The following is an 18,884-nucleotide window of genomic DNA, read 5'->3' on the forward strand; positions in this document are numbered from 1 at the left end:
TTACGACGGAGGCTTTCTTTTTACTCACATCAACCTTTGAGTCATGTCCTCTGCACAGATGGGTCGTTTCAACCCTTATCTGACAGGCTGACTTGACTGCACAGTAGGGGTTCCCTGTAGGAGGTTTTTATGCCTTGCCTGTGTTTTCCCAGGTCGCTTAGGGCCTCGACAAAAGAGCATAATACTCACAAGTCTTTTTGCTCAGTTTCTGGAATTAAAAGAGCACATTTCATTTGATTTTTGTGGGGGTTTACCCCACACTTATGGACTGGATGTAAAGGTGAGTGAAAAGATGTGAGTCAAGGTTGCCTTAGAAGTAGCTGGCTTCTAAGGGGTTTGCGTTTGGACATGTTTATTTTAGGATCCCCATTAAAGGTTCACATGAGTTTTAACTGATGCAAGGGCAGCCTGGATACACGAGTCTAGGGTTCTGGTTTGAGGAATGGAAGGCGTGCATTTAGGAGTTGTCAGCTGGTAGATAATACTTAAATACACACATACATGAGACTAAGTGAGATGTCCAGGAAGATGGCAGTAGGGCCACTTTCTTCACTACCATATAGCCAGTGCCTAGAACACTCAAATATATGCTGTGTAAACGAATGACCAAAGAAACAACCCACCATCTTTTTTCCTACAAGTACTCTCCTACAAACTGTGCCCACAAGAGCCCTGAAAATACCACTAAATTACAGAAACCAAAACACAAAGGTGACCTTATCCATTTTCTGCAGACTCAGACGTACCTTTCACATCTCAGCTTGATCTCATTAAAAGCCGAGCCCTTGCTTATATGCATTCATAATTCATAGGAAGGCAGAGGATGCCGTTTAGCACAAAGCTATAGGACAGAGCTGATGGCACTTTCATGAGGGCTGCCCTGAAATCAGGAAACAGAGATCATGACTCCTGTCTTACCGCTGATGGTCACCTTCTGCCTTAAAGGATGTGTAGTGATGAGAATACAGAGCCACATCTGCAAAAGTCAGACTGCAAACAAGCCCCCACCCCGGTTCTCATAACACTGAACATCTCTGTCACTGAATTCAGAATTGCTGAAATGTGACTGTCAGTGTGTCCACATTTCACTGTTCATGCCTTATTTGCTCTGCATTATTAAAACATCCTAACTGCAGCTGTTTCTTATTAATGCCCAGGTTTGCAGCAAGTCAGTGCCCGTGGGGTTGCTTTAGGGTTTTAATGACGTTCATAAGTATCTGATGACAGAACTCTCATATGATATTTGAGATTATGTTTTGGAAACATAAAGGATGAAGAAAAAAGAAAGTGGGGCTGATGGAGCAGCAACACAACCAGCATCTACCCAAGAACACGGGGTCATGGATTTTCCAGGAGCTGGAAAGGCCCATGCACCCTCTGCTGCAATCATTTCTAGAGTTCCAGCTGTGTGGATGGGAAACTGCCTCCAATCGATCCCCTCCACTTGCTCTTGATTAACTACTTAATCACGTCCAATAGTCTAGGGAAGACAGTCATGCAATTTAAGTGAGGATTATTGGCCCCAAAAGAAAGAATTTTCACATTCCAAAAGGGAGCCCTCGCAATACACAGTTCTTTATTACAATTACAATTTTTAACTCTAGTTCTAGCTTTATTCTTATTTAAATCCTACGAAATAAGTGAAAAACTTGGCTCTGTGTTTAAACATGGCTGTAAGTCATCAGCTCATGGTCCACTTTTACACATCTTGAAGCTGAGCCTGAGGTCCCAAGTATCTATCTCCTTTACTTCTCCCTGACTAACTTCTATGTTATAAGATCTATACTTACCCCAAATGCCTAATAGTTGACATGGTGAATATTTGCTATTTTGAATCCCAGATTTGTAATTGCACGGGGTGATCTACGTCAAATTAGTAATTCTCTCTGTTTCATAGTTTCCTCACTTGTAAAATAGGATGGAAGATGTTAACTCCATAAAGTGCTTGTGAGTATGAAATGGGATAAGGCGTGCAGAGGGCTTAGCATAGCACCTGGCATGCTGCAAGGTAGCTGTGTCTTATTAACCATGACTGCTATTTTCTCAGGTATGACACGATCCCTGTGCCTCCAGATTAATAGGTTATGTAGGAAGGATACATCTCCAGCAATGGCCCAGATGTGTCATGCCCCTTTTCTCCTAGGCTAGACACTATGAGATAGTATTCACACTCCCTTTCTAGGTAATAAAAATTTCAGAAAATAACATGAATTTTTTTGTGCAATCAAATCACAAAACAGTTGGATGGACCTTTATATTTTTCTATTTGCAAATGCTGCTTAGGAAAGTTTTCATATTTTTCATAGATGTTTTGTGTACCATATGGTCAAGGCATCTCAGCTCTGATGACAGCCAGAGAGACAGCAATTGGTGCTGGGTGGTGGGGGAAGAAGATTCCTAGAGAGAAAAGCTCCCAAAGTATCATTCTGATTAGCCTTCCCAGCTCTGTCCTTCACCCTGCAGCTCCAGGGCCAGCACAGCAGAGCACAGGGCATTTCACAGGGCGGGTCCTTGTCCTTCCACCACCCATCTACCTGCAGACCTCTGCTCAGCCACCACAGGAAAGCCGTGGGGCTGGGGACCTCCCCACCCTCACATAGAGAGGAACACACAGACTCTCTGCACTCCTGCTCAGATTTGCTTTGTCTGTATCTACCCTATTGCCCCTGTCTTTTCCTTCTACCCCTTGGTATTGGAGCAAAATGGGGGTATGATCCTAAACACACAGTGAATATAATTGTAAAGATTTAGGGATGTAAAGCTTCCTACAAAGCCCAGTGTGCTATATCCCACAGCAAGCTGTGACTGGTCCCAGCTGGATCAAAAACGAGCTTTGCTTTATCCCAGACAAAAAATGGGAGAGAGGGAAGGAGGTGAGAACCGTGACGGAAGTGAGAGCTGGGATGGGAGTGGGGGTGGAAACTGTGCATCAAAGTCACTCCTTTAAGCCACACACACTAAGTGTACAGAAGGCCTGTCAGAAGGCGTGACACAACAAAGTGGTAGTGTCCACTAACACTTTAGCAAGGCTGGCTGCTTTGCAGCCTGGCATAGGTGGGGGGAACACTGGCAGAGATGATGAGCAGCCTGCAACAGTGGGGAGGCTGCTTCCTCTAAGGTCAGTTCAAGACAGAAAGTGCTTCCTCACACATATGAAGGTCAACTAAGATCATATAAAATAACAAGTAAATCATTTCCACTATGGGGACTCTAGAGTTCTGGCACCTGCTATTAAAAAAAATAATAGAGAGGTGAGCTCCTTTTTGTTTTAATTTTCTTAGCTCAGCACTTTTCCTAGAACTGGTATAACTTTTGCCTGTACATAGCTCAGTACTTCTGTCTAGTATTGATAAAACAGACTACCAGACAATACAATGGCCCCTCGGCTGTTCCCTCACACCTACTGTGTTTACTCTTTCATCAGCTCCCTTTCTCCCTTCCTTCCTTTCCTTCCTTCCCCACAAAGGTATCAGTAAGTTTTGAGGCTGTCCCTGTGTACTTCACAGGCATTTCTCTTTCATCTCTAATTCTGTCTTGTCACCTGCTTCCTTCAGACCTGAGCTGACACAGCATACAAAATACTGAATAGAATGAAGGTGTTGAGGAATGTTAGCTGCTATTGTTATGATAATTATGATCTGATTAAACTAATGACTACTAACAGAAGAAAATCTCAGAGGCACCTACCCTCACGATGATCTAACACAAGTGTCCTTCATAGACTGTTGGGCCTTGCCTGCCCTCTATCCAGTACTCTGCACTGTGGCAACATTCTAAGAAGGAAATTGTTTCTGTTTTTCCTAAAGCTGCACTGTGCTGAGAGAATTTCAAAACCACAGGAGGAATTGGGGGAAAGGCATTGAAAACTTCAGAATCAGCTGGAAAAACAGGGACCTCCATAGCCCTTCCTCTAAGCAAGAACAAACACCATACTCCTGAAAAGTGGTCTTAAATAAGCATCAGTGACATCATATTCACCAAACAGAGCCTTTCCACCAGAGTTCTGTGTCTAGGGATTATTGTCCACCTGGTGTGTGGACTGCTGGTACACCTGGGCTGTTTATTAGTCTTGGAGCATGATGATGGTCAAGGCAGCAAGGGAAAGACAGAATCTGAAAACACGCATCAGCCTGCAGCCTTAGACATCGCACAAATGCTGTGGAGAACCTGTTAAGACGACAGCTGTAAACTCTATTCTCCTGAGATTTAAGAGGCTGGTTTCAATTCAGTGACCACAGACTTCACAGAGGAGTTATCAACAATATGATAATGGCTTGAGATAAAGGTGTTATTGACGTTCCGCTTATTACAGCAGGGAAACAACTGGTGACTAATAGCAATTAGGTACTTAATAAAATTGTTCTTTGGAGATGCTGCTGCTTAAAGATTGTCATAGGTGTCACAAGACTCAGCAATCAATTGGAATGAAGTCCATGGCTGTTTTTCCTTTTGAACATGCTTCTGTCAAAGTAATAAGTATGTGACTATGGCCCCATATGAAAAAAGGAGAATGCATTTTGATCTGATTCCTCACATAAAATCCATGGGCATGATGACCACCTAAGCAAACCCTGGCACACTTAGGGGTCAAAGGCAAGACTAGATAGAGGGGAGAAGAGGCAAATCCCAGAGACAGTGACAGGTGTCACCCAATTCACAACGTCAACAAGGCTAGGTTCTCAGCACTGAGTTCTGTAGTATAATTTGTTGTATGTTGCTTAAAAATTAAACCAAAATAGAAGAGTCTACACCCATGACAACCATAAATCTATCACCTTGTTGGGGAGAGGGAAGAAACTATACTGCATTACTGGGAAAAAACAAATGCTATTGTAATTACTTGTCTCTGATACAAATTACTCTGCTGTGATTTAATTTATACTCCTGTTTCTATTACACCAAGTCCACTCTAGGTCAGTAATACCTGCACAGTAGTAAAAACTTGAGAATGTGACCAACCTGGGCCTCAGGTATGGTTCTGATCCTTCCCTAGCTGTGCAAGATTCTGAGCAAGTTACTTCTCTTTCAGAAACTCAATTTCCTCACTCAGAAAACAGCAATAAGAATAACTACCCAACAGGGTTTTGTGAGACAAAATACCATCGTGTATGTGAGAGACCTTAGCATCTTTTTGCAATAGATTATTTAAAATAGATCACAACCTATCATGTAACATGTAACAGAGACAATAGATTATTTAAAATCAATCACAATCTATCATGTAACATGTAACAGAGGCAGATTATTTAAAATCAATCACAATCTATCATGTAACATGTAACAGAGGCACACCCAGCAAGTAAAACTACTTTTATTTATCATTTGTCTTCAGGCATAAGAAGAGGGGGATTTTTTTTTTCATACTAATTATGAAATTTCTCTTTAACATTAAGGAGTTTTGGCAGTGTCCTCAAAAGGCCACAGATGTTTAGGTAACTCCATAATAATACAGCTAAGATCTTACTATTAAGCACTTTATTAAGTTCTCAGAATCAATCTAAGTACTTTATATTGATTAATTCATTTAATCCTCAAAACCACTCTATCAAGTAGGAATCATTATTCTCCCATTTTATGAATTAGAAAACTGAAGTGCAGCAAAGTTTAGTAATTTGTAAAGGGTCATTGAACCTTCAAGTGATGAAGCACAGACTTGGATACAGGTGTTCTGATCGCCAACCTCGTATTCTGACAACTATACCAAAGATGGGGCTCCTGGACTCCTATTTCTTGACTGAGGAAGTGTTTGCCATCTAGTATTTTATTCATGTGGCTTTCTGTGTCAGTTCTACTATGTTAAAAAATATTTTTAAGTGTTATTATGAGTACCTAAAATTTTGTCACTTGATGTTTTGAGTAAAAGTTGAGCACTATGTATTTTGTGTATCATGTTTTATAATCACTGGCACAGAATGAAGTCTATAATCTTATAACAACATTTGTTTCAGTTGTTTACAACAATGGCTCAGAAGCAAATGGAAATTACATTCTCAATCTCTGGTAGGAGGTGCTATTGTTTTCCAGATTCCACTGGGAAAAATGGGGAAATGCTTTAAGGAAAGTTTTTATTTGGGTGTTCTGAATCTCTTCTTTAATTCGGTATTTTTTTCAACATTTATTTGTTTGTCTCTTCATGTATTCGGCTATTAAATTCTCTCTCTGCTCTTTTCTCTTTATTTTTCTCTTGCTCTTGTCACTTTTTCTGCTCAGTCCCATGTCCATGCTCTTCTAGTTCTCTTTTCCCTGCCTCTTTCTCTGATACAAAACATGAGAACATTTCTTACTGTTCTTATTTATTTATTATTGTGGTATATTGCTCGTGCCTTATTTAAAATGATTGAATAAATGGCATACAACCTTTCCTCTACTCCAAAAATCATCTATTGAATTAAGTTTGCAGTGACTCACATACCCCTGATTGACTTTTATTTTAGTTACTGAATATTCCCAGTTAATAAAAAGTTCTGTACTTCATAGAAGTACAGGATTGAAAGGTTTACCAGGTATCACTTAAGGAGAAAGTGCAGTATATGTACATAAATTGCCTGAAGTCTCCGTCTTTCTCCTCACACGAGGGGTGCTTTTTCCTTCTCCTTGTTGTATAGACACAACACAGAAAGCACATGCCAGGGCTCTTTCTTGGCCTATGGCCACATAGGGCTTAACTTTGCCATAGTTAGAAAGATCTACTATAAGGGGATATACTCAGAGATTTCAGCACTATATGTAAGGATAAGTCCTCAGAAGATGAACATTGCTAGAAAGATCATCTCTTAAGCCCAGGATCTTTGTGTTTCATCGTTAGAAGGAAGTCATTCTTTATAAATTTGTATTTGCATTAAGTGTGTAAATATGACTCAAAAATTTGATTACCAAGTAGAAAAGTATACCAAAATCCCATTCTTTCTTCTAAAGAGACACTTGGATTGTTTTTCTAGTAGCTGTATATGAAGCGTTCCTCAGTGTGCAGACAACATAGTGTGCACCATCCCTCCAGCCCTCCCCTCACCAATATGGTCCAGATCAGATCCTTGGAACTCCATAGGGCTGCACCTACCCCTGGGTCTTAGAAATCAAGGCTTGTCACATGGAGTCATTATCACAGCCCAAGTCCCTTATCCTTCACTTCAGGGTTTTAAGCTTTCTTTACTCTTTCTGGAAGAGAGTCCAATCAGTACCTCAGACAGTTCCATGACTGTGGCAGGGGAAGGTATGTACCTGCTGGTGTGTTCGGTAAGGAGGCTGGGGTCCCTCATCCTTGACCTCTCCCTCTGATGCTGAGAACACTATTTCTTCTTCCTCCTCACTCTCTTCAGAACAGGAATCAAACACATCAGCATAATACTCTTCAGCCACAAGTGGGTCTTCCGGGATCTCTGAAATAAAAAATAAACAATTGGGTACTACCAGTCATTGAAATTATAATAAGGTTAGGATCTCCTGTGTTTTATAGATATGTATATATCGTTTGCACTGACAAAGCTTCCATGGAGTATAGAGCTTAACTGTAGCTTTCTGAAAGTATCTGATTGAGTGTAATAAACACTCCAGCAAAATGAAACCAGTAGAAGAAAGGAAAACATTTCATTTACAACCGCTTTTTGAAGAGAAGAAAATAAAACCATAAAATAAGAAGAAATGAAATGCTTTAAATTTTTGACACTTACAAGCATGAATCTTTATTAAAAATGAGATTTATGAGCAAAACAAGGACAAGATACCTTGGCTGAAGGACCCTATTATACAACATACATAAAGTTTTTAGTAGAAACTATGTCAACATTTTTTATATATATTTCTTTATTTAGTGGTAAGATCAGACAGGATAGATAGGCTATATTTACCAATGGCATTTTGTCAAACTGGGGAAAACATTACAAATTTTTCCTAATAGGCTATAGGGCTTTCATGATGCAGGTCACTCACACTTACACTCTTATACTCAGCATTTTCTGTTGTTGTTAAAGTTGTTAAAGTTAAGAACAGTTAAGCTGATGCCGATAATCATCTACTTAAGTTACTTGATACAACACTGTTATAACTAAAATAGAGTCTGTGCTTATAACAACCTTCAACAAAGACAGGCCTGTATGGATCACCATAAAGCATTGCAATATAAACTCTAATTTGCTAATGGGGGCCTAGGTATAAAGAAATATCCTTGAGTAGGGAGGGAATAAAAATTACATAATAATACTGTGTCACAGCAACACAAGTAGCATTTTAGGCTTTGTACCACACTCTGACTTAAAATCAAAATTATTCTTCTAAATCATACACACAGAACTGTTTTTCAATCAATTATAGCTATTTTCTACTTGCTGAAAAAATATGGAATTTGGGGCAGAGTATCAAGGTTTAATTCTAGTTCTATCACCTCGCAGATGAAAATTCAGGCAAGGGACACAAACTTACTGAGCTCCAATATTTTTCTTTCTTTTTTTTAATTGTTGGCGATTCATTGAGGGTACAAGAAACCAGGTTATACTGATTAAATTTGTTAGTTATAGTCCCTCTTATAATTGTGTCTTGCCCCTAAAAGGTGTGTCACACACCAAGATCCCATCCCCTCCCTCCTTCCTTCTCACTGCTCTTCCCTTCTCCCATCCCCTCCCTCCTCTTCCCCTCTCTCTGCTCTTCCTTTCCACTACTCCCTCCCTCTTTCTCTCTCTCTGTGCTCTCCCCTTCCCCCACTCCCCACCATGTACTAGGTCATTAGTTGTCCTCATTCAGAATTGAGTACACAGGATTCATGCTTCTCCATTCTTGTGATGCTTTACTAAGAATAATGTGCTCCACTTCCATCCAGGTTAATACAAAGGATGTAAAGTCTCCATCTTTCTGATGGCTGAATAGTATTCCATGGTGTACATATACCATAGTCTGTTAATACATTCCTGGTTTGGTGGGCATTTAGGCTGTTTCTACATTTTGGTGATTGTAGGTTGAGCTGCAATAAGTAGTCTAGTGTAATTGTCCTTAAGATAAAAGGATTATTATCCTTATGGGTAGATGTCCAGTAATGGGATTGCAAGATCAAATGGGAGATCTAGACTGATTTCTTTGAGGGTTCTCCATACTTCCTTCCAAAAGGGTTGTATTAGTTTGCAGTCCCACCAGCAGTGGAAAAGTGTTCTTTTCTCTCCACATCCATGCCAGCATCTGCAGTTTTGAGATTTTGTGATGTGGGCCATTCTTACTGGGGTTAGATGATATCTCAGGGTGGTTTTGATTTGCATTTCTCTAATAAATAGAGACGATGAGCATTTTTTCATATGTTTGCTAGCCATCCGTCTGTCTTCTTTGGAGAAGGTTCTATTCATCTCTCTTGCCTATTGATACATGGGATTGTTGGCTTTTTTCATGTGGATTGATTTGAGTTCTCTATAGATCCTAGTTATCAAGCTTTTGTCTGATTCAAAATATGCAAATATGCTTTCCCATTGTGTAAGTTGTCTATTTGCTTTGGTTGTTGTGTCCTTAGCTGTAGAGAAGCTTTTCAGTTTAATTAAGTCCTATTTGTTTATTTTTGTTATTGTCACAGTTGCCACAGAAGTTTTCGTCATAAAGTCTTTCCCTAGGCAGATATCATCAAATGTTTTTCCTATGCTTTCTCTAAGGATTTTTATTGATCCATACCATAAATTTAGGTCTTTTATCCATCTTGAATCAATTTTTGTGAGTGGAAAAAGGTGCGGGTCCAGTTTCAGTCTTTTACATGTGGATATCCAGTTCTCCCAGCACCATTTATTGAATAGGGAGTCTTTCCCCCAGTGTATGTTCTTCTGTGGTTTATCAAAGATTAGGTGGCTGTAAGATGTTAGTTTCATTTCCTGGTTTTCTTTTCAATTCCAAATGTCTATATCTCTATTTTTGTGTGAGTACCATGCTGTTTTGACCACTATGGCCTTGCAGTACAGGCTAAAGTCTGATAAGCTGATGCCCCTGGCTTTGTTTTTTATTACTAAGAACTGCCTTAGCCATACAGGTTTTTTTCTGGTTCCACACAACATGAAGAATTATTTTTTCCAAGCCTTGAAAGTACAATGCTGGTGTTTGAATGGCGATAGCATTGAATCTGTAGATCACTTTGGAAAGTATAGACATATACTTGAGCATGGTATGTTCTTCTATTTGTTAATATCCTCTGCTATTTCTTTTCTTAGGGTTTCATAATTTTCTTTATAGAGGTCCTTCGCCTCTTTTGTTAGGTATATTTCTAGGTATTTCATGTTCTTTTATATTCCTAGGTATTTCATTTTCTTTGAAGCTATGGTGAAGGGAGTTGTGTCCTTAATTAGCCTCTCATCTTGGCTGTTATTGGCATATACAAAGGCTACTGACTTGTGGATATTTCAGATCCTGAGACATTATTGTATTTTTTGATGACTTCCAGGAGTCTTGTGGTTGAGCTTTTGGGGTTCTCTAAGTATAAGATCATATCATCAGCAAAGAAAGCGAGTTTGACCTCCTCTGCTCCTATCTGGATGCCCTTTATTTCCTTCTCTTGCCTAATTGTATTGGCTAGAACTTCCAGCACTATGTTAAATAGTAGTGGTGATAGAGGACAACCTTGTGTGGTTCCAGTTCTAAGTGGAAAAGCTTTCAGTTTTACTCCATTCAGTAAAATATTAGCTGTGTGTTTGTCCTAGATAGCTTCAATCAGTTTAAGAAATGTGCCACTTATGCCTATATTCTTCAGTGTTCTAATTAGGAAAGGATGCTGGATTTTATCAAATGCTTTTTCTCCATCTATTGAGAGGATCATATGGTCTTTATGTTTGCTTCTGTTGATAGGGTGAATAACATTTATGGACTTGTGTATGTTAGAGCAGCCTTGCATCCCTGGGATGAAACCTACTTGATCATAATGTATGACTTTTTTGATGATAAGCTGTAATCTATTGGCTAGGATTTTGTAAAGCTCCAATTTCTTTAGTAAAATTTAACAGAAGTATAATCTCATAGGGTGGCTATGAAGATTCAATAATTTGATTCTTATGAAAGTGTCTGTATACAAAGATGCTTCATACAAATGTTCACTCAGTTTCCCCATATATTAAAACAGACTTTTCATTAACTTTGATTGTTGTTGGAAGTAGTACCGTGTTTCCCCGAAAATAAGACACTGTCATATTTATTTTTTCTCAAGAAGACACACTAGGGCTTATTTTCATGGGATGTCTCTGCACTGAAATGCATCACTAGAGGATGTCTCCACACCCATCACTAGGTCTTATTATCAGGGGAGGGCTTATATTTAACAAATGCATAGAAATCTTGCTAGGGCTTATTTTTGGGGTATGTCTTATTTTCAGGGAAACACTGTATGGGACAAACACTCTGCGGTTTTGCCTGTAACTCCAGAATCCTTTGAAAGTAAAATAATGGATGAAGAATTCCTTGGCAATAGAAGATGTGAAAATCTGTCATCTAACGTTTCCCACTATAACACAAGAGGCTAAACAGTTGAATCACAGTTAGTAAGCTCTAAAGAAAAAAATTACATATATTTAAAACTATATCTGCCAATTCCATAGGAAGCAATATGTTGAGGATCTCATACTTTTTCTCAATTTCAGCACAGCCTATTTCCCCTTAACCTCACTTCAGATCACTGATTTTCATTTGAACACCATGTGACTTCTATGTAGAAGCCATGCTTAATAAATTTCTTCATTCAACTCACACACAGAATGACAAGAGGATCACAGCATGAGAAGCATATGAAAAGTGCACCCCACTGAGAGCTCCAGTTTTGCTGTCAAATAGGGGCAGGTGCTATGACTGGAACGGTGGATAGAACTATTAAATTTCCACATGACATCTTCTTTCTCTTCTTCCCCCTCCATCTAACCTTGAATTTCTGTTTCAGTCTCAGAGTTGTCCTTTCTCTCTCTCTCCCCACTCCTTCTAATTCCTCTTCCTCTCCCCAAATCCATCTCTTTGACATTTATTCAGTCATTCACTCATGAATGTTTTCTACTCTTGCTTTCTCTTTTTTTCTTTCTCTTCATTTCTCTGCCACCTACTTTGTTTTCAGATTTGACTATGACACAGCAAGAAATATCAATTACATTGTGGCCCAGTGCACAGAAATGTGCTTATATCCATATGTACATAAATATCTCTATAGTTAAAACAAAAATTTCAGGTATCAGGACCTACTCATCCAAACTATGTGTGACACATTCTGGTGTTTTCCATTATGTTCAATTTTTTTCTATAGTGCTGATTGCAACTTACTAAGCTGACTTCTCAACCAGCAATTTTAAGCATAGGTTTAGAATTCTGGCTTTCACATCAGAAAGATATACATTTAAATCAAGGCTTTAGCAAAGGCTCTGTAACATTGGACATTATTTAAACTTTCTGTGCCTGCTTCTCCTATATAAAATAAAGATGATGATATCTGTCTTACAGAGTTGTTGAACACTAAGTAGTTTAAAGGATGCAAAGCAATGCCCTATGCACACAGTATGCACCCAATAAGCTTTGATTGCCGTTGGAAGTAGTAGGGCAAACACTCTGTGGTTTTGCCTGTAATACTCATCACCAACAAGAAATATAAATACAGTCAGGAGTCACTTAACAATGAGAATATTTTCTGAGAAATACTTCATTAGGAGACTTCATCCTTGTTTGAACATCAGAAAGTGTCCCTACACAAACTGAAATGGCATAGTCTGCTACACAGTCAGGCAACATGGTGTAGCCCATTGTCCCTAGGCACTGAAACACTGCAGTTGACACAATGTTGAGTACTTGTGTATCTGAACATATCTAAAAATAGAAAAGGTACAGTAAAAATATGGTATAAAAATGGTACATCTGTATAGGGCATTTGCCATGAGTAGAGTTTACAGGACTGGAAATTGCTCAGGTGAGCGAGCATGAAGGCCTAGGACATTACTGTACACTACTGTAGACTTTATAAACACTGTATACTTAGGTTATACTAAATTAATTGAAACTGTCTTTTTTTAGTAATAAATTTTGCACAGAGAGTCTTAGTCCCTTTCTGTTCTCCTATCTATGATTCCCACCTAAGAAGGGGAAGAAGGAAAGAAATGGTCAGGGGGAAAGTGCCATTCCTGAAAATACACTGGGATGAATCCATCTCCAGTATTTCTTACTTAAGCACCACCAACATGGTACTGCTCACAAAAAGACTCACTTTCACAGGGAGAAGTACGAAGAAATGTAAGTCTGCTTAAACTGTGTTTGTCAAGCTACATGTTTTTCATACATAGACCCAATTTGAAGCCTTGTTTAGGCCAATGCTCAATTCTCCTGTCACTGAGAGGAAAATGGTTTGTGATAAATAGCTTTAATTTCCTTGCACCCTGAACTCAGCTTCCTAACAGGTGCACTGGCGTGGTATTCCAGATGCCCTCTATGTGGGCAAGCAGTGATAGCTTATGTTTTTGAAGGAATCCAGTGATGGATGCCTGAGCTTAGGTGCTGATGTTGCAAGTCCATGCTGAAGAAGAAGAGAAGCTATAATCGTCTTCTAGGAAAAGGGTATCCTTTGTCAGACCCTTCAATTAATACCCAAGAAAATCCCTTCCTTTAAGACGTCCCTGAGCCTGAGGATCACCTGTAGGGCTTGTTAAAACTCAGATTGTTAGGTCCCACCCCCAGACCTGCTCAGGTGGTACCTGAGAATGTGCTTACTCATAAGTTCCCAGGTGATACAGATGCTGCTGGTCCAGGGGCCTCATGTGAGAACCACGGCTCTAGGATGTGACTAGTTCAAGTAAAAGTGCTATCACACACTGTATAGAAGCCCTATAATAAAATATGTAAGATTTTATACTATTTCTACATATTACAACCCTTGCATGTGAAGCACAAAACATGAACCAAAAAAGTAAACTTTATTTTAGAAGAGCTCAAATTGTGCTTTAGTTGTCTCAGCTATTTACAATCTCAATGGAGTTACAAGTAATGGGATTATTTCCATTTTATTGATAGAAAAGAAGAAAGGACCCAAGTGCCCATCAACACATAAATGGATTAATAAACTATGGTATATGTACACCATGGAATACACTCATCCATAAAAAGATGGAGATTTTGTGTCTTTTGTATCTACCTAGATGATTTAGACAACATTCTCCTAAGTAAAGTATCTCTAGAATAGAAAAGCAAGCATCCTATGTACTCAATGCTATATTTAAACTAGTAGATCAACAACTACAGGCCCACAGGAGAGAAAAAACAAATTAAAGAAGGGGTGAGAGGGAGGAGGGAGTCTGGTATGTTCTCATCCAATGGATACAATATGGGGTACATGGCACACTACCTGGATGAAGGACTCAGCTACAACTCAGACTTTCCCTTATACATGCAAACAATGTAACCTAACCAGATATACTCTCATATTAATCTGATTTTTTTTTATTTAAAAAGCTAAGTATGGGCGGTACCTGTGGCTCAAAGGAGTAAGGCACTGGCCCTATATGCTGGAGGTGGTGGGTTCAAATCCAGCCCCGGCAAAAAAAAAAAACAAAAAAAAAGCTTAGGGTGAGTAGCCCAAAGTTGCAGTTACAAATTTGTACAACACTTTAAGAAACACATTCTTATAAATTATTCCATTTGATCACTGTGACAACTCTTTGAGTTACTCCAGAATAGCATTTTTATGCCCATTTTTCAGATAAGGAAGTGAGTTTCAGACAGGCTAATAACTAACCAAAGGTCACATAAGCCACATCTGAATCCTAGTTAGTTAAGAATTACCTTTTTGGTAGTAAAATTATTTCACAGATAAAAGTTGTGATTGTCTTCAATGTAATTTGAAAAGACACTGGACAAAAGGGACAGATTTTTTTAGTTATAAGATAGAAAAAATGAAGCTTAGTCATCTCGTAAACTGTCTTAAAGGAGCTGGGACTATCAGACACACTCAGATTCAGCTCAGTTCTCAGTACCCTCTGCCTCAGATATGCCCAAACTTGAATGTGCCTCAGAATCACCTGGAGGGCTTGTCAAACAGAGTCCTGGCCGCCACACCCAGCATATCTGAAACCATGGCTCTGAAATGGGGCCTGAGACCCTGCATATCTAATGATGGCGCTGGTCTGGCTACACACTTTGAAAACTATTGTTCTATCTTACAGGACAATAGGAGAAAATGACATACAGATGCAACTGTTGAATGAGAAACTCCTTGTTATTATTGCATTCTCTCTTCAAACTTTTAAAATAATCAGGATATACACTTAGTAATTTTTATAAAAACTTCATAAAACAGAAAATTTGCCTAAAGGCAAAACTAAATTTCCTCTAAAGGAACTTAGTTATTTAGAAGGAAGATCTCAGCCTGTGTGGTTACCACTATCCCAGATAATTCTAACCATTGATATGCTGTGAGCAGATGCATGTGACAAGCTTGCCAGCACCGTCCTCAGATTAGCAACAACTGTATCACCTGAGATCTTACTAGAAAAACAAATTCTCAGTACCACACCAACCCCAACCTACTGAATCAGAAACTAAGATGAGGATCCAGAAATTTGTATTTTTCTTTTGTTTTTAAAACCTTCTATTTCAAAATATTAAGGGGGTACAAAAGGTTTTGTTAATGGATCTACCTTATAATGCTAAAGTCAGGGTTTTCAGTGTGGCTGCCACCAGGACAGGGCAATTTGCATTCACAAAAGCTCTCCTGGTGATCCACAGTCCAGGTGGACCTCATTAGTGGTCTGAGAACCACCACTTTAACACAATGATTGGCATTTAATATCTATTTGAGTAAAAAAAATGCTTCTAATATCCTGCATAGATATAATAAATTCCAGGAGGGCAGGAGCCACGTCCATCGTGTTCACCACAGTATCTTCTAGGAAGGATTCAAAGGAAACTTTCAAAACTTCTTGTTGACAAAATGGATGCATCAATCTCCAAAAGATAAGAACTTTCAGACTATCATGTAATATCAAATATAAAGGATTTCCTAATCTTTTGGAAAGGTAGGCAAGGGAGGGGAAAAGAGAAAGGAGATTCCGACTTTCCCCTAAAAGCCCTACCCTCTTTCTTCCTTCTCATGTACTCTGAACTTCCCTGTCAGATGTAACCACACTATAAGAAAGTCTTCATACTAAAATTTCCAGTTACATTATATAGGCCCACCAAATAAGAGGACTCAGTCAAGATGATGTGGAGTGCAATGGCACTCTGTTAAACTGGGGCCTTTTCTAGGTGCCCCAGACTTTGCTTCAGACAGACATCCTGCCTCTCTCTGCGTATCTAACCATAGTGTCAGAATGAATGTTTGCTGAGCTGGGAAACCAAATGACTTGTGATGTAGGAAACCCAACAGACTCATATGCCCCTGTTCTGCGCCTTATCCCAGGAATTACAATAATATCCAAGAGATATATTAAAAATGTTTCTCACTGTATCTGCTATATAGGGGAAGTCTCTTTATAAAGACAGGATGATATATATTTCAGCTGTGATGGGAGCTCTTGGTAGCAGGCAGCTGCCCAGAGATGTCCTGCTTTATTTTTTCTTTATTTTCTCCTTTTCTGAAGAGGGCAATGTCTTTATTACATCAAGTTAGAAAATCTTGAACAAAGGCTATTATAAGGCTATAATAAGAAGAAATGGATTTATTGTTAGATCTCAATGTGGCCTCTCCAAAGACTATGTTCTCCCATTACAAATTGGGAAAGGCAGTGCTCAGAATAATAGTTATTATACTGACAAAGGAGCTCTCAAAGAATTTCTTATTTTCCTATAAATGAAATTTATGGTTGTAAAAAAGCCCAAATTTATTTTTAATAAAAACATTTACAAAGAAAATATCTCCTCATATGTAGAGGAAATCTATGATTAAAATGCTACAGCATTTTTAAAACAATAGGGTAAATGACAGTACCTTGAGAAGACACACAGAAGTGAACACTATCTGTGCCAAGTTGCCTCGGTTTCCCCCAGGAGCTCCATTTTGTGCAAGATAGGCACAAATTAGAAAAAAGACAGACACTGAAGACCATGTTAACTGATGTTATCTGCTGCTTCTGGGAAAGACTTCCTTCCACCAGGACCGGTGATACGAAGTGGTGATTAAGAGGGCAACCTATAGGGTCAGACTGGAATTCAAATCCTACCTCTGCTGCTTATTGGCTGCATGACCTTGGGCAGGCTATCTCACTTCTCTGGGTCACAGTTCTCATCTGTAAGTGGGTATAGTGGATATACTGAGGTCCCACACAAACCCTCTTACCAGACACACTCCAAAGTATCATCACACTCTCATCCTCCAGCTGCAGTAAGTGTTGGCTGCTACATTAGCCAGTGAGGGCTGCTGGAAGAGAACACCACACACCCAGTGGTTTGAACAGCAGACATTTCTTTCTCACAGTTCTGGAGGCTGGGAAGTCCAAGATCAAGGTGCCAGCAGGGTCAGATTCTTCGGAGGCCCCCCTTCTTGCCCTTTCTCACAAGGCTGCCCCTCTTCACATGCATGGCCCTAGTGTCTCTCTGTATGTCCTAATCCCCTCTTCTTATAAGGACAATAGTCAGATGCCCCCTCTGAGAATTGTTCACAGGTTCAAGAATCATCCTTACCAAAGAGGAAATGCCTTGCCTTCACTCCAGGGGCAGTCCTGGCCAGTGGTGTTATTTCTGTCCCAGAGCTCTCTGTGGGATCAGACTGGCCAGTCTCCAGCCAAGACCACATCCTTGCTCAACTCCTTCCTCTGCCTTGTCCAGACAGAGCTCCCTCAACTCAACCCTCCCACATACCTTAAAGCTCTCCCACAGTAAAATACATGCAATAGAATGCCCATCTCAGTCTCTGCTTCTAAGGAGCCCAACTAAAGGCTTGGGCATTACAAAATATAATAATATCTTCACTCATAGGTAAGACAAAAAAATTATAAAAAATAAATGATGCTATGTGATAAGATAAATATCCCTTAAAGGAAAATAGCCAGATGCTGGTAAGGTCATATTCTTTGATAATTCTAGCCCTCCGACCTTGTAGAAAATAGAGCCCACATTTATAGAAACTGCTGAAGTGAGTCTTTTGTCAGGTATCAATTATGTCTCACATGACTAAATCTTTTCTCTCTTCAGGTCTAGTTTCCTGACCCTGCTCAAAATCTCAAACACTCCATCTAGTATGATATTCAGACCATAGCAGGTGCTCAATAAATGGCAGTTATCATTACTCTCAGTAGGTAAAAAGTGTTACTTTCCATAATAGTTGGTGTGAGAATTCTCTTTAAGAAATTGTATTTAGAAAAATATATGGAAAATGTGCAGGGGAGAAAATAATATGATCCCTCTACCAAAGGTAAAAGGAGAGTTTTGGCCTTACTCCAGAAAGGGGGAGGGAAGAAGAGTGGAAGGGTCAGAGCAAGATGGAGGAAGGTCACATGCTCTGTGAGATACCAAATTCACCCAACACTTGGGCTGAGTGAAAAAGCTGGGTTTCATATCTGAACAGATGGGTGCCAAAGAGAGGCCTTCAGCCTGAAGACACAGGGAAGCCTGTAGTGACATGTTTTCAGCAGTTATGAACAGAGCTTCAAAAAATATATAGTTTAGGCTTGGTGCCCATAGCACAGTGGTTTCCATGCCGGCCACACACACCCAGGCTGGTGGGTTCAAACCCGACTTGGGTCTTGGGTTGAAGACCTTCCACTGGGCCAAGATGAAGATGTGAATGTGGAAGACAGTGATATTGATGATTCTCATCCTATAGATGCCTGTTGGTCACTTCTGAAGACCTACCACTGGGCCAAGATGAAGATGTGGATGTGGAAAACAGTGATATTGATGATTCTCATCCTATAGATGCCTGTTGGTCACTTCTGAAGACCTTCCAGTGGGACAAGATGAAGATGTGGATGTGGAAGACACCAATA

At 39.5% G+C, this 18,884-nt stretch overlaps 1 protein-coding gene across 4 annotated transcripts in view; it reads right to left on the reverse strand.

The window, feature by feature from the left end:
• NEK11 (NIMA related kinase 11) overlaps nt 1-18,884 on the reverse strand; it is a 277,385-nt gene that overhangs the window by 74,904 nt on the left and 183,597 nt on the right. For all 4 annotated transcript variants that reach the window (XM_003781704.2, XM_023512762.1, XM_012805223.2 and 1 more), the window contains one exon: nt 7,219-7,376. In XM_003781704.2, the coding sequence (XP_003781752.1) occupies nt 7,219-7,376 (158 nt within the window). The remainder of the gene's footprint in view (nt 1-7,218; nt 7,377-18,884) is intronic.

Source organism: Otolemur garnettii, unplaced genomic scaffold (assembly GCF_000181295.1).
Source record: "Otolemur garnettii isolate 467f Iridium unplaced genomic scaffold, OtoGar3 scaffold00002, whole genome shotgun sequence".
Lineage (NCBI taxonomy): Eukaryota > Metazoa > Chordata > Mammalia > Primates > Galagidae > Otolemur > Otolemur garnettii.